General features: G+C 39.5%; 1 protein-coding gene and 1 long non-coding RNA gene across 33 annotated transcripts in view; one reads left to right on the top strand and one right to left on the bottom strand.

The window, feature by feature from the left end:
- Positions 1–23,506, top strand: part of LOC309870760 — a 280,290-nt gene that overhangs the window by 32,537 nt on the left and 224,247 nt on the right. The window lies entirely within an intron of this gene.
- The window catches only part of SFMBT1 (Scm like with four mbt domains 1), a 127,292-nt gene that overhangs the window by 58,657 nt on the left and 45,129 nt on the right, over positions 1–23,506 (bottom strand). For 14 of the 32 annotated variants that reach the window (XR_014314614.1, XR_014314616.1, XM_082742794.1 and 11 more), the window contains 2 exons: positions 19,873–19,960; positions 1,054–1,208 (listed from right to left, as the gene is read on the bottom strand). The exons of 3 other annotated variants lie outside the window; for them this stretch is intronic. Coding sequence is in view for 23 of the 29 variants with exons in the window: in XM_082742794.1 (XP_082598920.1) it covers positions 1,054–1,081 (28 nt within the window). In the remaining 6 variants the exon portion in view is untranslated. Of the gene's footprint in view, positions 1–1,053; positions 1,209–17,887; positions 17,978–19,872; positions 20,006–23,506 lie in introns of all 32 variants that reach the window. 15 more of the 32 variants (XM_082742796.1, XM_082742807.1, XM_082742795.1 and 12 more) reach the window with 5 other exon arrangements.

Genomic DNA, 23,506 nt, shown 5'->3' with positions numbered 1-23,506 from the left:
TGTGTTATACCTAGGGCAACCACTAAACAGCCATAGAAAAAGATAACATTCAACAACACTATATACAAATCAAAATGAATTGAAAACCAAATGCCAGAGGGGATGTGAAGAAACCAGATCTCTAATACATTGCTGGTAAGAATGTACAGCCTCTCTGGAAAGCAGTTGGGCTGTTTCATTATTAAACATATAATCCAGTAATTGTGCTCATGGGCATTTACCCCAGAAAAATAAAATCTTAATGTACATGACTGCTCACAGCAGGTCTATTTGTAATAGCTAAAAACCGGAAGCAACGAAAATGTACTACAGTAGGTGAATAGTTAATCAAACTGTAGTACACCCATGGAATATTACTGAGCAATAAAAGGGAACTACTGATAACATGCATGAATTTGGATAGCTCTCAAGGGCATTATCTTGAGTGAAAAAAGCAAATCTCAAAAAGCCACATACTATGTAATCCTATTTATATAACATTCTTGAAATGACACAGAGATGGAGAGGAGACTAACAAGGTGCCTGGAGCAAGAGAAAGTTAGGGGAAAGCAGGGAGTGGATGACGGGTGTAGTAGAGAAGAACTCTTTGTGGTAATGGAACAGTTCCGTATCTTGACTGAGGTCATGGTTAGGGGAAGCTACATGTGATAAAATGACAGAGAACTACATATACTTTGTACATAGGTCAATTTCCTGGCTTTTATATTGTTCTACACTTAAGGAGATGTAACTAATGGTAGAAATGGGTGAGGGGTACACAAGGACCTGTTAGTACCATCTTTGCAACTTCTCATGAATCTGTAATTATTTCAAAATCATTCAAAGTAACTATCAAAATTAAATTTTTTAAAGATCTCTGTTCAAAAAAGTTACTTGCCTTTTCAGCAAACATTATGAGTACCCCCTAGTGCCAGGTTCTCTGCTAGGGACAGAGAAAGAACTCACATCTTCAAAGAGCTCCCCGTTCAGTGGCAGAAAGACAAATTGGACAACACAGGTAAGTAAGAGAATCCTGCACTATGAAAAAGGAATTCTCTTCAGCAAAACCAATACCTGCATCCAGCTGCTGCTCCCCGTTCATTTCCACAGAACATGGGCTGTCTCCTCCCCACGCAAAGGAAAGGCCTTATGGTTCCGCTCTGATCTGAAGATTACTCGTAGGTCTCAAGCATCAGCTCAGTGGGCATCCAAAGGTCCAAATGAAAGTGCTGGAAAGTCAAAAAGAACACACAAAAGCCTGAAACCCAAGTGTAGTGTACTCATTCATAAGACCTGGCACTGCAGTGAGTGGGGAGGGTTCATGAAACAGACACACACTGGCAGAATAGAGGGGATGAAAGAAAAAATGGGTATCTTTCCTAATTTTGGAGACTGTGTATGTAAATGTGAGAGTGTGTGTGTCTATCTGTATATGCAGAGACAGCACTATCAAGATCTTGATATCTAAAAATCACAACACACTAACACGTATATGAATCACTCTTTAACCCTTAGCACCATGACTCCTACCCACAAAAACTCTAATTCCTAATGAATTCCTGAAGGAAAAAGTTAGCTTTCAATGCTCTGTCTTATCCAATGAATAAGATTAAGGATATATTATTTTATCTAGTTTTTCATTCCACTTATCTAGGCTATTATGCAGAACCAACAAGCATCAACTACATTAGTCTACAGTTACAGTTATAAAGGGAACCTCTCCAAAATAAGCTTGGAACCCACTTATTTTTATTTATATTTTTTAAAGATTTTATTTATTTGACAGAGAGGAAAGCACAAGTAGGTAGAGGGAGAGAGAGAAGCAGTCTCTCCAGTGAGCAGGCAGTCCAAAGCAGGGCTCGATCCCAGGACCCTGGGATCATGACCTAAGCCAAAGGCAGCTGCTTAACCAACTGAGCCACTCAGGCAACCCAGAACCCATTTACTTTTTAAAGCAGCTTTATTATAATCACATACCATAATTTCCCACTTTAAAAAGCATGTAATTCCACAGGTTTGAGTAAGTTTACAGAGCTGTGTAACTACCACTATATCCAGTTTTATAATATTTCCATTACCTTGAAAAAAAATACTTCATTCCTACTTGCAGTTCCTCCCCATCCTGTCAAGGACTTGACCTTCCCAGGGCTCTACAGCAAGGAAGTAAGAGAACCAAGCAAAATGTCTATATCCCATGTCCTCAAGCAAGTATTTTACTGACTCTCAATGGGAAGCCACTGAGGGCTTCTTTAAGCATAGAAAGGAAATTATCAAATCTGTGTTTTAAAAAAGATCACTCTGGACCCAAATAGAGAAAGCATAAGGGAATGGCAGCAAAGAAAACAGGCAAACATAAAACTTCCACATGCCAAAAGATATCATAAATAAAACTCAAAGGTAAGAGAGTGTATCTTAGAAGTTCTCACCATAAGAAAACAGATTTTTTTTTTTAAACTATGTATGGTAGTGGATATTAACTAGACTTATTTTGGTGATCATTTTGCAAGGTATACAAATATTGAATGTTATGTTGTATACCTGAAACTAGCAGAATATTATTTGTCAATTATATTTTACTAAAAATAAACAAGACAATGGAGATTGGTGAAAGTATTAGCAACACATAATGGGTTCATTTCCATATACAGGCTCCTATAATTCAACAACAAAAAATAAAAAATGGGCAAAATAGGTAAGCGATCCACATTTAAAAAAATCAGAGTTAAAGCTTATAAAAATGTGTTCAATCTCATTAGGAAGAGGAAAGTAATTTTTAATTATATATGACTTTTTCACCTCACAGACTGGTAAAATTTTTAAATTTTATTTATTTTTTTAAAGATTTTATTTATTTATTTGACAGACAGAGATCACAGGTAGGCAGAGAGTCAGGCAGAGAGAGAGGAGGAAGCAGGCTCCCTGCCGAGCAGAGAGCCCGATGCGGGGCTCAATCCCAGGACCTGAGCCAAAGGCAGAGGCTTAACCCACTAAGCACCCAGGTGCCCCCCAGACTGGTAAAATTTTTTTAAACTAAAAAAGTCCATTGTTGGCAAGGAAGGTGGACGAATGGGAGAACTTCGGAGTACAGACTTTCTGGAGAAGAATTTAATGAAAAATTTTAACTTACAAAGATTTAAAAGACACAAATTCTTTGAGCAGTGATTCTGGTAGTGAGAATCTTTCATACAAAACACATGTGTGGGCGGCTTCATAACAGTGATGCTTGCAGCAGTATTATCGTTAATGGTGAGAAACCAGAGACAACCCATACGTCTACCAAATGGGAATGGAATGGCCACATACATTATGATACACCGACACTAGGAAATACTCCACAGTTGTTAGAAAAATTTAGGTAGATCCATAAAAAGCACATGGGAATACTGTCTATACTGCTGAGTGGAAAAAGCAAATGAAGGACATTATTTGTATTAACTTTTTAAAATCCCATGTCTACTCTTTATTTGACTACATTTGTGACTTTTCGTAAAACATTTATTTATTTGAGAAAGAAAGTGGGGGAGGGGCAGAGGGAGAGAGAGAGGGTCAAGCAGACCCCGCGCTGAGCACAGAACCGGACATGGGGCTCGATCCCAGGACCCCAAGATCAAAACCTGAGCCAAAGTCAGATGCCCAACCGACTGAGGCACCCAGGAGCCCCAACGTTTGTGACTTTTAACAAATGACTTAACTCATTTGTGCCAATGGCACCCCTTTAAAAGAGGGATAACAGTACTGTACCTACTTCAGAGGACTGCTACGTAGATAAGACAATCTGTGAACAGCACTAAGCACGGAGTTGACTACACGGTAAATGCTGAATTAATGTTACCTTTATACAGTGTTGACTGATTCAAGTTCCTATGGCACTAATGTAGTGCATTACCTCTACAGAGGACATCCTGTCACTTCATCGGGGGTCTGATGCAGCAAAGCCAAGACTACATAAATATCTGTTGGTTCACTAGGCTTTGAAGATGTCATCCACTGCTTATGTTCATAAACTCTTGGAATATGCCAGCATATTTTGTGCAGAGAGCCACCAAGTGCAAAATGATTACACACACACACACACACACACACACTATATATATAAAATAAGTGAAGTTTAAAAGCCAAGGATAAGAAAAGTTGGGAAAACCACAAGTCTTATGAAGCTGAGAGCTAAAGCTGTGATATATTTTTTTAAGATTTTATTTATTTATTTGTCAGAAGAGAGGGAGAGGGAGAAGACACACAAGCAGAGAGAGAAGTACACTTCCCGCTGAGCAGAGAGCCCAATGCAGGACTTGATCCCAGGACCCTGGGATCATGACCTGAGCCCCTGGGATCATGACCAGAGCTGAAGGCAGACACTTAACCGACTGAGCCACCCAGGCATCCCTATTTTTTTCAATCTTACAGCATCACTAAGATTTTAACCAATGAATGATCAGTTCAGCATCTTAATAGGATTAGGAGAAATAAACTCTTGAAGCCATTTGCTGTGGAACATTTGTAAGATCTTTTTATTGCTGTCTTTCTATGCAACGAAGGGGAAAAAAACAGCAAAATATCTGGGAGCCTAGAATATGGAAATTTAATTCCTTTTTCATTTATTTCCTTTATTTCCTATTCATATTAAATTGCTTTACTTTATTTTATCATTGATTTTGGTATTATAATTCCTCTTGTGGTTACCAGAACACATTAGAGTTACTCATTTAAATAAGTTCTCATGAACTAACTATCTGAACCTTGCTCATCTTATTTAGAATATTTCAGTGAAATAAACAGTGCCTAGATACTTAAAAAGTACTCCAAGAAGACATACTGAAGCCAGTATAAGATATACTAAAAGCTAACGGTACAAAATAAGCCTTGAAGTCAAACACACACATACACACAAAACAAAACAAAACTGAAAATGAAACCCAGGTAGAATAAAATGAAACTGAATTCACCATTTCATGTTTGGAGATACATCAGTGTAAACCCATGGAACACTTCTGTTTTAACAGCTTTTTTAAAAGACCTAAAAGCCATATGAACAACAACCAGCCTTCATCTTGTTTGGGCTTACATTTGCAGTCCACACCGTAAGCCTCCACTAGCCGGCTTCATGTTAATGCACTTTGTCTTCAAGGATAAGACTAAACACTAAGTAAGAGCATTATGTGAAGAAGTTACAACAACCCAAGAGAGATTTCTGTAGGAGAGAGCCTCCGCCAAAATCATTTAATAAGCCCAACATAAATAACTTTTAAAGCATTAGTTAGAAGAAGGAAAGAAACTCAGAGTGGCTCTAGAAGTTTGTATCCAGTTCATATAGTAGTTACAAGAAAATACTTTAATTCAGGAAGTATTTACCAGGTAGTTAAAAGGAAAATTCCCATTGAAATGTTTAAATTTTCACTCTTGTCCCTCAACTTAACGGATGGAAGCCCAGGATTAATTTCAAGTATGCTGTTAAATATGGTAAATGCAAACAATTCAGCAAATTTAATGCTCCATTTTGGGTCTATTTGTAAAGCAAATGCCCTTGACAGCAAACGCTAGTGGTAGAGTCACTATTTTTTCATTCCCCAACAGATGTAGATTTCTACTGGCTTTTCACGCTCCACAACAGTCAATCATTACTCCCTGATCTCGTACACACCCTATCTGACAGGCTACCTAAATTAAACGTTTTGCTTCCATCTGTCAAATGTCATGTAATTTGATTATTAGGGATAGAAATCTTCCATTGTTTCATTAAGTTGTTTATTGCTGTTGTTTTTAACCCACTGCTCCATGTCTAACTAGGGAAATTAAAAAAAATAAAGTCTAATAAAGTCAATCTTAGCCACTCATATCATCTAAATTAAATCTGACCCTAACTTTACTTTTCTATGATTATGTAAACCTAACACAAGGCACATCTATCTCAGTTAAACAAATCAGTACTAATGAATTTATAAAGCCAATAAAAGTTTTAAACAAAGCCTAGAGCTCAAGAATACCCTGAATTTTTTTAAAGGTGATCATTGTCACTGTCAGGAAAATACAAATCAAAACCATCATGATATAGCACCACACACTTGTCAGAACACCATTATCAGAAAGATAACAAACGTTGGCAAGGATGGGGGAAAAGCGAACCCTCATGTGCATTGTTGGTGGGTATGGGAATTGGTTGCAGCCACCATGGAAAACAGCATGGGGATTCCTCAGAAAATTAAAATTACAAGTAACATATGATCCAGAATTTCCCCTTTGGGGTATTTATTTGAAGAAAACAAAAATATGAACTCAAAAAGATATCTATATTCCCCTATTCACTACAGCATTATTTACAAGAGCTAAGACGTGGAAGCAACTTAAGGGTTCAACTTAAGGGATGAACGGATAAATAATGTGGTATACATACACATACACACATGAAATATTCTTCAGCCACAAGAAAAGAACAAAATCCTGCTGTTTGCAACAACATGGATGGACCTTAAGAGCAGTATACTGAGTGAAATAGGTCAGAGAAGGACAAATGCTATATGCTCTCACACAAAGAATTAAAAAAAAAAATCAAAACCAACCCCCCCGGCCAACTCACAGACGCAGAGAACAGATTGGTGGTTGCCAGGGATGAGGGGTAGGCAAGGTGGATGAGGGTGGTCAAAAGGTACCAATGCCAGTTATAAAATAAATACATCCCAAATATGTAAAGTGCAGCATGATGACTACAGTTGACAACACTGTATCGTGTATTTGAAAGTTGCAAAGAGAGTAAATCTTAAAGGTTCTCATCATAAGAAAAAAAGTTTTTGTAACTCTATGTGGTGGTGAATGTTACCAAAACATACTGTTGTCATCATTTTGCAATATATTCATATATTAAATCATTATGCTGTACACCTTCGATTAATACAATGTTCTATTTATATCTCAATTTAAGATGCTAAATGATGAGCCAATATTTTAAAAGGATGTTTTAAACTAACATGAGAAATTTTTAAGTAAAATTCGGCATAAACATACAATGTAATACTACAGGGCCACTAAAAATCGCCTTACAGAAATGTTTTCCTTTCCAATCAAAATCCCAAGAAGGTATTTTATTTTAAAATGCTCATTTAAGGGGCGCCTGGGTGGCTCAGTCAGTTAAGTGTCTGCCTTTGGCTCAGGTCATGATCCCAGGGTCTTGGGATGGAGCCCTGCATTGGGCTCTCTGCTAAGTGGAGAGCCAGCTTCTCCCTCTCCCTCTACCTACCTCTGTCTACTTGTGCTCTCTCTATCTCTCTGTCAAATAATAAAATCTTTTAAAAACAAACAAATAAATAAATAAAGCTAATTTAAGGGTGGCTCAGTTGGTTAAACGTCCAACTCTTGGCTTTGGCTCGGGTCATGATCTCAGGGTTATGTGACTGAGATCCATGTTGGTGGGGGGGTGTCCACACTCAGCAGGAAGTGTGCTTGAGATTCTCTCTCTCCCTCTGCTCTTCCCACTACTGCACATGCTCTCTCTCTTCCCTAAATAAATAAATAAATCTTTTAAAAAATGTATGAAATAAAATAAAATGCTAATTTTAAAAAGTATCTAAAAGATACAAAAATAAAATATCCAATGTATCTAGCTGTACAACCCAGCCACATTTTTGTAAAAGATGATATGTGATGAGGCTAGTTCCTTCTATCAGAATATTAAGATAGTATGGTTCTAGTGCAAGAAAATATACACACATCAATAAAGTAGAATGAGGATGAGAAACAGATGTACGCATACAAGGATACAGCAGGTAATAAAATGGCATCCCATATCAACTGTGAAAGGACGAACACACACAGAGTCTGGAACTGGCTATACATTCTAAGAGGAAAAACACTGCATCCTTACTTCATGCTGCTACATAAATAAACTCCGGGTGAATTAAAAGAGCAAACCATGAAAAACAAGACTCCAAACAAATTAAAATAAAACATAAGGGAATATGGTTTTAAACCCTGGGACAGTACAGACATCTTTAAGCAATGAGGCCATAAAATGGAACATTTAAAAACATTTAAAACTTCTGATTGGCAGAAAGATACCATAAACAACTTTAAAAGCCAAGCCACAGACTAGAAGAAAATATTTCCAGCATATATAATACACAAAGGATTAACAGTCATAATCACAGAAAGCACCAATAAATCACAGAAATAAATCACAGAAAGCACCAATAAAGAAAAAAAAGGCCAAACTTAATGGAGAAAAAGGTATGAATAGGAATTTTAGAGAAGAAATGCAAATAATCAATAAACATATGAAAATATGTTCAATGTCAAGGGCTTAAGTGAGTTATTTCTCACTCAGGTTGGCAAAAATAAAAGATTAGTAATATCCAATACAGGTGAAAATATATAGAGAAATGGATGCTGTCATTACTAGTTGAAGAGCACAAATGGCCGCAACCCTTTAGAGAGAAATTTTATTCCATCAAAAATTTTAACTTGGGATTCTCTGCAACCACACAATTCCATTTCCAATATCTGATTCAGAAAAATACCCAAAGAAAATAAAGAAATAAGTAGCATACATTTTCAAAGAAAGAGAAGAAACTGTTGTCCCCTCCAGGGCATACACGAGAAACACCCCATGTGTACAATATAAGGGCCTAAATGTGTGCTTGAACACCATCTACACTAAGGGAGAAATGAGGATGTCAACGTCAATCAGTAAGTCAGGACACCTCCCTAATGCGAGGGTTAGAAAGAACAGGATAGTTTCATAGGGACGGAGCTTGTGTTGAGGGTGGGGTGTTCCACAGTTTGGGGACTACACAGTAGTTATTACACATACAGGCATTCCTTGTTTAACTGCAATTCACTCCACTGTGCTCCACAGATATTGCAGTTTTTACAGATGGACGGTCTGTGGCAACCCTATGTCAAGCAAGTCTGTTGGTACCACTTTTTCCAAGAACATATACCCACTTTGTATTTCTGGTTCACACTTTGGGAATTCTGGCAATATTACAAACTTTGTGTTACTATATTTGTTATGGTGACCTATGATCAGTGATTATGACTTGCTGAAACCTCAGATAAGGGTTAGTATTTTTTAGCAATTTTTTAAAAAAGACTTTACTTTTTTATTGACAGAGAGGGACAGCAAGAGAGGGAACACAAGCAGGGAGAGTGGGGTTGGGAGAAGCAGTCTTCCCGAAGAGCAGGGAGCCGGATGCAGGGATCGATCCCAGAACCCTGAGATCAAGACCTGAGCCAAAGCCAAATGCTTAATGACTGAACCACCCAGGAGCCCCTATTTTTTAGCAATATTTTTAAAGTAAGGTACGTGCATTGTTTTTTGGAGATATAATGCTACTGCATACCTGCCAGACTATAAAATACTATAACCATAACTTTTATATATACTAGAAAACCAAAAAATTCCTATAACTCATTTTATTCTGATATTTACTTTATTGGGGTGGTCTGGAACTGAAGGCACAATCTCCAGGGTATGCCTGTATCTGTATATGTATGTATTGCCAAACACATACAAAACTATTTCTACATCTAGACATATGTATGTGCAGAAGCCCTTAAAATGGCCTGGAAGAATACATCCAAGTCACTATCAGTGTTTATGAGACAGACTCAGGTATAGAGCAAAAGGGAATTTTTGCTTTATCTGCACTGGATAAATTTTTTTAGGATGACAATGTATTCGTATGTGTATTTCTGTGACTTGAATTTTTATTTTAAGAAAACGCAAATGTATTTATTAAAATGGAAATCTATTCCATTTTTTCAACAATTTTTTTCAACGAATATTTACCAGAAACCTATGTGTTGGGCCCTGTAAAAGTATTAGAGCTCTGTGAGTGCAGAAGGACAAAGACCTGGAGACGAGGAAGGAGACAGCATGCCACGCCGAGGGGAAGGCCAGCGGAGGCTGCAGTGAGAACACACGAGCTGTACTCCCAGAATGGCATGGGGCCGGGGAGCAGAGGCCACAGAAGCAAGGGAGCAAGCAAGACAGGGCAGCAGGAGCGAAGGCAGGCCGACTGCCACTCCAAGACTGCTCTGGGAACACCACATGCCTGCAGCCCTAATGGAACTATGGTATTCACCAGCGACCCGACTCATCTGGGGTGGACGACACATGAAGGCAACGCGAGTGGCAAATGTAAAATGTTGCAATCACTGTGAAAAACAGTCTGGTAGTTCTTCAGGATGTTAAACATCAAGTCACCATATGACCTAGCAATTCCACTCCTCGATGTATTCCCAAGAGTACTGAAACCATGTACCCAAAAAACACATACAGGAAAGGTCATGGCATGACTCATAAGAGACAAAAGGTATGAAACACCCCAAATGTCCATCAACTGATGGATGGTAAGTAAAACGTGATACATCTAATACAATGGAATATTATTCAGCCACAAAAGGAATGAAGCACTGATACATGCTATAAGTTAGGTAACTGAAAATATACCAAGTAAAAGAAGTCAAACATAAATGGCCACATATTGGGAGGTGGGTCGGGGGAAGGGACAACTGGGTGTTGGGCTTTAAGGAGGGCACGTGATGTAATCAGCACTGGGTGTTATGTGCAACTGATCAGTCACTAAATTCTATCCCAGTAACTAATAATACAGTATATGTTAACTAAATCAAGTTTAACAAAAAAAAAAAAAATTTTTTTTAAGAAGAAAAAAAAAAAAAAGGCCACATACTAAATGCTTCCATTTGTATAGAATGGCTAGAACAGACAAGTCCATCGAGACAGAAGGTAGATTAGCGAGGCTGCCAAGAGCTAGAGGAAAAGAATAATGGAGAGGGGGTTCCTGGGTGGCTCAGTGGGTTAAAGCCTCTGCCTTTGGCTCAGGTCATGACCCCAGGGTCCTGAGATCGAGCCCTGCATTGTGCTCTCTGCTTAGCAGGGGAGCCTACTTCCTCCTCTTTCTGGGGCGCCTGGGTGGCTCAGATGGGCCTCTGCCTTCGGCTCAGGTCATAGTCTCAGGGTCCTGGGATCGAGCCCCACATCAGGCTCTCGCTCAGCAGGGAGCTTGCTTTCCCTTCTCTCTCTGCCTTCTTGTGATCTCTCTCTCTGTCAAATAAATAAATACAATCCTTAAAAGAAGAAGAAGAAGAATGGGAAGGCACTACTACTGTATACAGTTTCTCATGGGGGCATTGAAACATTCTAAACTTAAATTGTCACGACAGCCCTACAACTCTGAATAAAAATCGTTCAACTGGATCATACACCTGAAACTAGTATAATATTCTCTATCAACTGTAAACACTCCACATGGCTGTACACTCTAAATGAATGAATTTTATGGTATATAAAATATTTCTTTATCAAGCTGTAAAAAAATTAAGTCACCTGTATTAAGAACACAACTGTGCTTTTAAAATAACATTATTTTGGGGCGCCTGGGTGGCTCAGTGGGTTAAAGCCTCTGCCTTCGGCTCAGGTCACGATCCCAGAGTCCTGGGATGGAGCCCCACGTCGGGCTCTCTGCTCAGCAGGGAGCCTGCTTCTCTCTCTCTCTCTCTCTCTCTCTCTGCCTGCCTCTCTGCCTACTTGTGATCTCTGTCTGTCAAATAAATAAATAAAATCTTTAAAAAAAAACAAAACACAAAAAAACATTATTTCTTGGGGCGCCTGGGAGGTGCAGTCAGTTAAGCATCTGACTCTTGGTTTCGGCTCAGGTCCTGGTCTTAAGGTTGGTTTCAGCTCACATCATGATCTCGGGGTTGTGGGATGGAGCCCCACCTTGGGCTCCATGCTTATCGCAGAGTCTGCTTGTTCCTTTCTCTCCCCTTCTACCCCTCCCCGAGCTCTAAGTTAAATAAATAAAATCTCTAAAAGAACACTATTTTCATTTTCAAATGCAGAAAGCAAGAACAAAAAAGAGACAAGAGACTGATAAATTCCAAATCACACTTGCTTAATCCAAGACATTTCTCAGACAGCAAAAGTGCCAGCAGGTGTTCCTGATGAGCAGGCACCTCTCTTCCACATGATAATTCATTGGGCCAAGCACCTTCCACCTCATCGCTCTGCTTCTTGAACACAGGCTCCCCAAACCATCAGGGGCAGGGCTGTCAGTCGCGGAGCTTTCCTTGATCCAGGCCTTCCACCCACATTCTACTGTTAAAATTCAGTCACATGGACCTCGTCTGACCTCAAGGGAAGCTGGTAACCAGAAGGCAGCACTTCCCGCCACTAAATACGAGTGTTTAGAATTAGTACTACTACTTTTTGGAACTTCCATTAGTGGATAATATCAGCGATTTTGTTTAAAGAAGGCTCTATGAGTCAACAGTCGTGATACTGATGAACTGCCACAGAACTGCAATTAGTCAATACATATTTACTGAGCACATATTATCCACCATAGACTGTTCTAAGTAAACAGCGTGAAGGAAACCCTGCCCTCGTGGATCCTACAGTCTAGGCTGGGAAGGCAGATAATAAAGTAGAAAGTGCGCTGAAGGACGGTAAAAGGGGGGAAATGAGCCAAGGAAGGAGGACGCGGAGTTACCACTTTCAAAACAGTAACCGAGGCTTCCGTGGCGAGGTGACATTAGCCAAAACCTAAGGGAAAAAAGAAGTGGGTATCTGGGGAAGAACATTCCAGACAGAAAGTGCAAAGATCCTGAAGTGGGAGCTCGTGTGGCACTTTCGAGGCCACTGCTGTTGGAGCAGAATGATCAAGGCAAAGATGCCAGGAGATGAGCTCACAGAAGTACCGGGCACCAGATTACATGCAAACGTGTAGGTTGCTGTAAAGATTTTGGTTTTGAGGAAGCCACTGGAGAATTTTGAGCAGAGAAGAGACGTAATCTGATCTATCTTTCAAAAGGATCACTTGAGAACAGACTGTTAAGTGAGCACGAGCAGAAGCCGGAAGACCAATAAGCAAGATCCTAGAACAATCCTAGCGAGTGCGCTAGTGGCCAGGTCCAGGGTTGGAAAGGTTTCGAGAAGGGGAGCAGGGAAACTGGATGAATTTCTATATTCATATGATAAAGAGTTTCTGTGAGAGAAAGAGCAGGGTCTGGGCTGATTCCAGTCTTTTGGCCTCCAAAACAGACAGGATGAAATTGCCACTTAGGGGTAAAGTCTGAAGGAGGAGAGGTCTAAGGAAGAAAAAGCAGGGGTGTCAGTAGAAAATCAACCAATATGATTAATTTCTTCATTAATAAAGGTTTGCTCTTTGAGTTTTCAGGAAAACTTTACCACAAAAAAAAAGTATAATTATTACACTCTTTATATGAATAGTGTTCCCCATTTATAAGCTATTTCCAAATGGTATACTTCATTCAAGTCTAATAAAAACCCTTCAAGGGGCATCTGGGTGGCTCAGTGGGTCATAATCCCAGAGTCCTGGGATCGAGCCCAGTGTCAGCCTCCCTGCTGCTCAGTGGGGAGCCTGTTTCTCCCTCTGCCCTTCCCCCGCTCATGTTTTCTCCCTCTCTCTCTCTCTCTCTCTCTCTCTCTCTCGGACTCTCTCTCAAATAAATAAATAAAATCTTAAAAGAAAATCTTTAAAATAGCTAGAACGGCTTCTATCCTGATTTCGCACCTTGGGAACCTTCTTGTCAGCTTCAGTCCTGCTCTCACACTTCACCTTTTTTTCTAGGTTTACTGATCTGCCATGAAGGCATTTCGTCACACTAATTCAGTAATTTATGCTGTTTTATTTTTTAAAATCCTAATTTCAAAACCCATAAACTTCCCATTAAAACTTCAAGGTCAATTTTTCCAACCTTCTTTATTACATGTCTTTAAAAAATGTCAAGCATAAATAATTTTTAAAAAACTGATTCATACTATCTATAATGAAGTTGGAAATCTCACACCAACCAATTTATAAATCCTTGATTCACAGCTGTTAAGTACAACCACTTCACAGCCCTGTTTCCTTAGCTATTGCTAATTAATTAGTACCAGAGTACCAAGCACTGTCTCTACACCAGACAACAAGATCACTAAATTATAGTTTTGAAATTATTTTTCCCTGTACCAAGATATGACATAAGCATTTAAAAATCAACTCTGTATCTTTATATTACCTTAGAAAAGTGGCAGATCTTTTAGAGTTCAAATATTATCATATTTTTCATGGATTATGGGCTTTACTTATAGGAGCCAGTTATAGGAGCACATGTTGAAACAGTCAATATGTCTTATTCTGATTAAATAAGGAGGTATTTGATTCACCAATAAGCACTGCCAAAAATGTACCCATTTCAGTAATATTATAAAATGATTACATGAATACACTATGTTCAGTTATGAGAAGCCCTGAAACTTCTAAAATCTCCTAGTAGTTATTTCTCCACCTCTTCACGTCAAGTGACAGTTCAGAAACTTCATTCCTACTCAACGGATGCTTGTTACCATTTATCTTAAAAAAAAAAAAAAAAAAAGAATACTTGAGTACCTACTCCGTATGTGCCTAGCATTTTTTGAGTTATATACTAAATAAAGCACTGCCCAACAGTATATGATAATCGTAACACAAGTGTGAACTATTTTCAAATTATATCTTATTTAAACCTAACCATTCTACTTATCCCATACATGATTCCCCCATTCTGCATATGAGAAAACTGAGGTTCAGAGAAGCTAAATAACCAGTCCACTTATTTTTTTTTTTTTAAAGATTTTATTTAACGGGGCGCCTGGGTGGCTCAGTGGGTTAAGCCGCTGCCTTCGGCTCAGGTCATGATCTCAGGGTCCTGGGATCGAGCCTCGCATCGGGCTCTCTGCTCAGCGGGGAGCCTGCTTCCTCCTCTCTCTCTCTGCCTGCCTCTATGCCTACTTGTGATCTCTCTCTGTCAAATAAATAAATAAAATCTTAAAAAAAAAAAAGATTTTATTTATTTATTTATTTGACAGAGATCATAAGTAGGCAGAGAGGCAGGCAGAGAGAGAGGGGGAAGCAGGCTCCATGCTGAGCAGAGAGCCTGATGTGGGGCTCGATCCCAGGACCCTGAGATCATGACCTGAGTGGAAGGCAGAGGCTTAAACCAGTGAGCCACCCAGGCACCCCCAGTCAGTTCATTTAGTAAGCAAACAAGGGCAGCATTTGAACCCCAGTCTGATTCCAGACCCTGAACTCCCCTAGACTTCCAGGTTTTTCTCAGAGCTCAGGTGGTAAGGACAACTGTGAGGTATGCTTATACCACAAAGTGATGGCTCCAGATGATTTATACTCTAGTTCTTTATTATTCTAGTTAACTTATATTTTATATTTGATCTTTATATTCTGGCTCTTTATTATTTATTCAACTTCAAGGTTCTATATTGTTCTAGTAAAATGGTGAGTAACCAGGAGTCTAGATGGCACCTAAGTGTTACCATCTGTGAGCTTCTTCCACAATGCTATTTTAGTAGGGCCTTACACTAGATTAGTTCATATGGAAGGATAAAAGCCTAATTAAAATGGGGGCGCTTGGGTGGCTCAGTTGGTTAAGCAGCTGCCTTTGGCTCAGGACATGATCCCAGGGTCCTGGGATCGAACACCATCTTGGTCTCCCTGCTCAGCGGGGAGTCAACTTGAGATTCTCTCTTCCTCAATCCCCCTGTCCCTCCCCACTTGCTCTCTCTCTCAAATCTTTAAAAAGTATCCCTGAGTTACTGAATACTTGTAAAAAGAAATAGAATGTCCTTATCATTTTTTAAAAGATTTATTTATTTGACAGAGAGAGTACAAGCAGGGGGAGTGGGAGAGGGAGAAGCAGGCTCTCCAATGAGCAAGGAGCCCAATGCGGGACTTGATCCTAGAACCCTAAGATCATGACCTAAGCCAAAGGCAGATGGTTAACTGACTGAGCCACCCAGATGTCCTAAAGGTCTTTATTCTTTAAATGAAAAGCCACCCAGATGTCCTAAAGGTCTTTATTCTTTAAATGAAATGATAATCAAACTAATTTCTAAGTGTTTCTAAAGAAAAGGATTTAAAAGAATTTATTTAATTTATAACAGTTCAGGGGCACCTGGGTGGCTCAGTTAAGTATCTGCCTTTGGCTCAGGTCATGATCTTGGGGTCCTGCAATCAAGCCCTGTGTTGGGCTCCCTGCTCAGTGGTAAGTATAATTCCCCTTTTCCTCTACCCTCCCCCATCCCACTCATTTGTGCTCTCTCTCTCTCTCTCTCAATAAATAAGTGAAATCTTAAAAAGAACTTTAATTTATGACACTTTACTGTTTCAACCGTTGTACACACCTAGAAACCACTTTCTTCATATCACTGCACGAAATTAAGCCCAGTCCACATTCAACTCTCCAATTCGGTACGGTCACTCCTAGTAGCCCGGTCAGTCCTTTCCTCTCTTCCCCTTGTCCTGAGTCCCAGATGTGCTCAGCACAGCAAAACCCTGTTCCACATAATGGACCCACTCAACCAGTCAACCAGAATCCTTGCTGTCAGGTAACTATTCTGGGCCTTCTGTGTGGCTGTGTGACCCGGTCCTGGCTACAAGAGAAGAGAAAGTCTGCTGGGAGCTTCTGGGAAATATACCCCGATTCCCAGTAAGAGAGGCAAGATAGTTTCAAAATATCCTGAGTCTTGTTAATACCAACCCAATGTTCACTTTGCAATAATACATCCTACAACTCAGGTCAGCAAATACACTGCATTAAAATGTATACAGACCACATATTCTACTTCTCTTGGGGCCTGAAAAACTTCCAGTGCCAGATGTGGGTATAACACTGGCATGTAAATTCCATGCAGACCATTTCATTCAACCAATATTATTGAATGCCTATTCCATGCTAGGCTCTGGGCTGGGGAGGAGGGTAGAGTAATAAATCAGATGAATGTCCCTGCTCCTAAAACATAGCAGGTATTTATGAATTCCTGCTCAATTAGTGAACTACAAATTCAAATGATTATTGAACCAAACTCTGGTAGAACAAACTATTTTTAAATTATAAAACTTGTAAGTTTAACTGAAACTAATATATTGTTTCATCTATATTGTATATATATATATATACAATATATATATTGTACGTCTAGACCAAGCAGCTTTTGCTATATGTCCAAACACACACACATACTTCTTTTTTGGATACCAGAGAATATTTAATGTGAAAAGTACTGGCAGGCAATCATATTTATTATAAGCAAACTGGAGAATTTCCAATGTTTCACCAAAAAAAATATATATATGCTAACTGAAATGGAAAGTGCCCCTTTGGCATTAATTTTGTTAAGAAATATGTTTAAAGAATACACTAAATACAGAGAAGTAGTCAATGAAAATTTAAATCAAAATTCAAAATCTGTTTTCTGCAACCGCCCCCCCACCCCGCCGCCACCAAAAAAAACTACTGCAAAAGGTGAAAAGGGGTTAGTCGGAGCTGGGACCAAGATAATGGAATACTTGTAATCATTCATGAATTCTGATATCCTTGTTCCCCTATTCTCCCTCCAATTACCATGACCAAGAAGAACAAGTCACATGACAGTAATGTGGACATCTGGTAAGAGTGGTCCAAAACTCCCACCAAACACTTGATCAAATTTACATTACCCTACAAGCAAGTCTGGTGGTGGGATAGATTAATACTTAAAAGAGATCTTCAAGAGACCAGAGATACTAATATAGTTTAACCCTATTAGAGTTCAGCTGTAGACAGAATAAACAGAAACCCAAAAATAAAGACCTCCACATGTTTTTTAAAGTCCTAGAAGTTCAAATCAAACCTAGAAAGCTACTTAACTGCCTTTACCTCCCAAATGGTTGCCAATGTGCTCATTTCATTGCAGGCACCCCCTCAAAAAGGAAGCCCAATGGGAAGGGAAGAGGGAAGGTCTGAAAACTCCCTGATAACTAACATTAGAAATCAGAGAGGCAGGTCAATTAGAAGAGATACCAAGTATACACAAACATGACAGGAAAACAAAAACAAAAACAAAACAAAAACAAACCTTCATCTGACACTCCACGCTTTTCTCTCCCTATAAATTCCTAGTGGCCTTAGATGTGATATTACATTTGCAAATTCTCTGGTACATGAACTGTTGGAAGTAATATAAAAGCCAATTATATTTTGCTAAAAGCAGACTATTCTCTTGAAGAAAATGAAAAACAGCAGAAGCTAAATAATGAGTAGAACTAAAATTGCTCTACACAAAGTTCAGCACCCTAAATGTCTCAAAAAAGATCACTCAGCAAAACCAGCAGAGGTGCTCAGAAGGGAATTCAGGTCTCTTTGACTTTGTGCCTTTGTCTTCACTGGTTGAGCACATGCTTCTCTGAAGAGCAAACAAGACGACTCACAGCTGGGGAATGGGAAACTGAGAGTGGACCAGATGAACCAGAAGAAGACCTGGCTAAAATTCCCCAGGCCCACGCTTGCTAGCTCAGCTTCCTTATCTGTTAAATAGGGAATATACACAGATTGAGGGGTTGTTGTGAAGGTGAAATAATTTACATAAAATATGGCACCACACAAAATAAAAATTTTTAGGGGTTAACATAGCTTTCTAAAGGGGAGAAAATCAAGGTGTATGAATGATCCACACTGTATCAAAAATAACTAGACAGTCCTGATAAGGAAGCATGTGGCCTCAGCAGCCAGACTGGTGGTGTACATGGCTTGCTCGGGCAAGTTATATAACCAGTTTATGCCTCAGCGTCATCATCTATAAAATGGAGGTGTTAACAACTGTACCTCTCGCATAAAGCTACTTTTAGCTTATTCAATCAATTAATGCATACAGAAGTTTATAGCACAGCAGGCCTCAAAGCATAGTGGCTCTTACTGCTTTAACAAACCTCTCAGTAGAACCATGATTCCCAGCCCCAGTCCTTGAAACACCCTCATTTTTCTTACCCAGTACCCTTCTAACACCTCCTAGCAAAGTTATACAGTAACTTTTCTTTAATTAAAGTACACTTCTTTAATAATTATTTGATGCAGTGGGAGGACATTGAGTTTAGAGAGGGGCCAAAGGGCTAAAAAAGAATCAGTGTGATAAGCAGCCACCATCAAAAACCTTAGAATCAGCAGGAAAGCACATAAACAAAGCCTTTGTCCCCAGGCGGGTGAAGAGGCTTCTTCCTTTCCCCCAGAGGTTTGGAGAAGAGTGGCAGGCAAGCTGGAGTGACTACTGTCTCCAGACCCCTGGGAGGCTGCCTTTTGCACATTAGTCACCAAACTTTAAACTCTACTCAGTATCCTCAAAGCCTTCAGCCCAAGGTGTCATCTTAAGGCAGGATACTTTAGGGGTTTTTCCACTTTATTTTGCTGTATTAAGCACACAGGTATTTTTATAAAGCTTTATGTTGGACTTTAAAGACTCCTAGACTATAATCGCATGTGCTGCACAATTAATTCATTAGGATATTTTAAGACTTAAGGCCCTAAAAGAAGCAGACTATCAGTTGTAAATGTAAAAGACCTTTGGATAGGCTCTACCCCTCAAAATCACTATAAGCACATAAACAGCATGTTCAGGTAAAAAACCAGTCCCTCAGGAACGCCTCCTAACTCCTGGGCAATGATGTTGCCCCCTGGGGTATCCCTGGGAAACCCTGAGTCTGCGCAAAACCCCCGGGTCAGCCTGTCATGGTCCACAAACGTAAAGAAGCATGCTGAACATTTAATAACGGTGATACAAGGAACAAGGGAAAGCTTATTTACAAAAAGAACAAATTACTTAGAAAACAAAACTACTCTTCGGTAACTTATAAAATAAATGCTTCCCGGAAAGGAGTAAACCTCTGATTACTACTAGAAAAAGGCTGGGACACATGTTACATCTGTAAAATAATTCAGAGCAAAAAGTTAAATAGGCATAAGGGGGAAAAAAAAAAAGAGCCTAACTTACGCTAATTAGGAAACTAATTAAACTCACATTTAAGGTGTAAAACCTTAAAACCCCAACTGGCAGACCAACAGTCTCCTTACCTGCTCTTCTGGAGCTCAGCGGGTTGCCTGGCAGCCTGTTGTCTGTTCAGTACAGAACTCAGCCCAGCTCGTTGTTTGTTTCTGCAGACTGCAATACCCACACAATTAATCCACAGCGAACTTCCTCTGAAAACTAGAAGTGCTTATGTTAAATACACAGACTTCTGGTTAAAACTACTCCTTTTAAACAACAACAAAACAATGCCTCCGACTCCACTTTCCTACTCTCTGTCTAAAAACTATGTTTTTTCCTACCATTAAATTATTATTTAAGTAAACCTAAATACAGTACTATAGAGATTGCTAGTTTTCCAAGATTAGCACTTATCAATTCTACTTTCTAGTGTGTAGTACAAAAATAGCTACATAATTTTCAATTCTTAATATTACTGACTATGCTAAACTAATTTTCATATTATAGAAGAAAAAATAGTTTTCACAAAATATAAAACGACTTTTCCTTCTTGGCTAAAACTATAACTGAAACAGAGACAGATGCCTGAAGTCATCAAAGCTAGGTGACAAGAATTCAAAACTTTATTTGCAAATTAACACAAGGTAGGCTCAACGCAAGTGAACAGTTACTGATGTCTCTTTCAGAGGGGCAAAATCTCTAGCACTGTGTATGAAAACCTTTCTGATTTATATTCCAAAGTGTGCGATGGGGGCAAGGGCAGAAGGAGGTTGTTAATTTCAATTGTTCTGTTTAAACTGTTGAGAAAATAAATGAGCTAGCTGGTGAAAACACACATTCAGGAAAAACATCATCAAGATAACTCAAAGCAGGGCGCCTGGGTGGCTCAGTGGGTTAAGCCGCTGCCTTCGGCTCAGGTCATGATCTCAGGGTCCTGGGATCGAGGCCCGCATCGGGCACTCTGCTCAGCAGGGAGCCTGCTTCCCTCTCTCTCTCTCTCTGCCTGCCTCTCTATCTACTTGTGATTTCTCTCTGTCAAATAAATAAATAAAATCTTTAAAAAAAAAAAAAAGATAACTCAAAGCACACACCGTACACCATTTATGTGTTTCTCTTCACTATTTTCTTGTAAGTGGTGAGATTATAAATGCAATACTATTCTCTACTAGAGCATAAAGGAAAAAAGGAAGTCAATTCAGTTGTCTAAGCTCACATTAAATCCCTCCACAATGGTCATGTGCAGATAAGCACGAGCTCAGCTGCATCGGGTTTGAACCTTCGTGGCCTCAGCCAGACTACGAGACATGACCCTCGGTCCTCACTGACCAGGAAAGCCGGTGCTTGCAGAGGCCTAATGTCAAATGTAACTACCAAAAGTCATGAACTTACTTCAAATTCCTCTCAAAACAATGTTTTAAGGGGAAAAAAATCAATAAACCATTCAAGCAGCAGAGTGATACTCTTACCCGAAGCTTTAAAGAAATGTCAAATTCAGACTGCCAGTTAGTTTGACTTCAAAGAGCCACCTTAATGAACAATCTGGTCAAGAAAGTTTCCCTGACTTTAACAGATACCGTGGTGGGAACTAAATATCATGGAATCTGGACCATTTTGGAAATGGAGACATCTGTGAAGCAAACGAATAACCCTACAAAACAGACCTCAGTGCCATGGGGCTGCCCAGCCAACCCTGCAGTTTCAGAGGGATGTTGATGGACTGGGGTGAAGTACAAGGAGAAAATAACTTTTCTACTTTACTCCAATGATGAGTGATGAACTTTAACACACTAACATTTTTCCTTTTGCTCACTTCCCCCTCAAATAAATGCTTTAATGCTCCTATCACTCCCATTCTCAAACATTTGCTTAGTGCCATCAGGAACTACACCCTGTGCTGCACTTTCACATATATGAACTCAACTGCCTGGATGATTTAAAAAAGAAAAAAGATATCTTTTTTTGTTTCATTAAGTAACGGAGATTGGTGGATCTAAAAGTTGGGAGACACTTCAACAGGTGGTACCTCGTCCAGCGGTCCTCATATTTTTGTGGTTATCTACCCACTATTCTCATGCCCCAACACTTCCACAAGGAACACCTCTCCATTAACCCAGCGTGCTTCTCTAGCACATTCTTCTCCACACATCCTTGAAGAGGAAGTTGTCCATTCCCTGTCAAACAACATCAGTGACACAGTGACAGAGAGCTCCCAGGAACACCTTCTGGGATAATCTGTTCCACTTCTGAGCCGCTTCACCATAAAGTGTATCCTTCAATTGCCCCAAGTTCCAAAGGCTTCTACCCAGAGGTGTTTCCCATGCACAACGTGTCTGCACCCCCGTTCACACAAGAGCCCTTCACACAGCAGAAAGAGCTAACAGTCCTTCCTAAGACGGGTTCGAAGTTCCCTCACCATCCTGGTCTTCCTGTGAAACACAGTTCAGTTTATCTGTATTCCAACAGAACACAAAAAGATTTAGTTAAAGCCTTAAAATGATTTTGATTTCACTTTAAATAGCTTGCTACTTACACATGGCTAGGCAAAATATTTCAAAGCTAAGTTTGCTCAGTTAATTAGACTTTGAGCCTGAGATCGTGGTAATCAGGCTTGATGGAACAAAGAACTCTTCCTTTCTCACAGTGTTCCTTTGAAGTCAACCAATCACAGAACTACAGAGATGCCTTCCCCAAAAGGACATATAATAGCCAATGGGTACATGAACAGGTGGCTCAACATCACGAATCTTTAGGGAAATGAAAATCAAAACCACAAGGAAATATCACCTCACATGTGCTAGAATGGCTAGTACCAAGAAGACAAGAAAGAAAAAGTGTTGGTGAGCATGTGCAGCAAAGGGAACCTTTGTGTACTGTTGGTGGGAACATGAACTGGAGCTGCCATTTTGAAAAGTATGGAGGTTCCTCAAAAAATGAAAAATAAAACTACCATACAATCCAGCAACTCCACTTCTAAGTATCTGAAACAAAATCACTACCACGAAAGATCTCTGCACGGTACAGTCCACTGCAACATGAGTCACAACAGCCGAGATATGGAAGCAACCGATGTATCCATCAATGGATCAATGGATAAAGAAAATGTGGTTACACATCTACAACAGAATATTCTCCAGCCATAAAAAGGAAGGAAATCCTGCCATTTGCAACATGGATGGACTGTAAGAGCAGTGTGCTAAAGGATGTAAGTGAAAGACAAATGCTATACGATCTCACTTATATGGGGAATCTAAAAAAATCAAACCCATAGATTCAGATTCAGACAGATTCGTGGCTGCCAGAGATGGGTAGGCAAGGTGGGGGAGGGGGTGTGGTGGACAAATGGGTAAAGGTGGTCAAAGTTACAAGTTAAGGAAGTTACAGATAAGGAAGTCCTGGGGATGTAATGTACAGCAAGTAACCAGATTAACAACACTGTATTGTATATTTGAAAACTGCTAGGAGAGTAGATCTTAAAAGCTATCATCGTAAGAAACAAAAATGTTTTACTGTATTTACAGAAACTGTATTACCAAGTAAATATGTGGGGTGACAAACATTAATTAAACTTACTGTGGTCATCATTTTGCAATATAAACATATATCAAATCACCATGTTGTACACCTGGGACTAATACAATGTTATATGCCAACTGTATCTCAATAAAACTAGGGGGGAAGGAATTTTGATGCTGATACCCACAGCTACTCTTTAAGTCAGGG

Source organism: Mustela nivalis (assembly GCF_964662115.1).
Source record: "Mustela nivalis genome assembly, chromosome: 1".
Classification (NCBI taxonomy): Eukaryota; Metazoa; Chordata; class Mammalia; order Carnivora; family Mustelidae; genus Mustela; species Mustela nivalis.
Note: the sequence above shows the minus strand (reverse complement) of the source record. Positions and strands in the feature narration are given on the sequence as shown.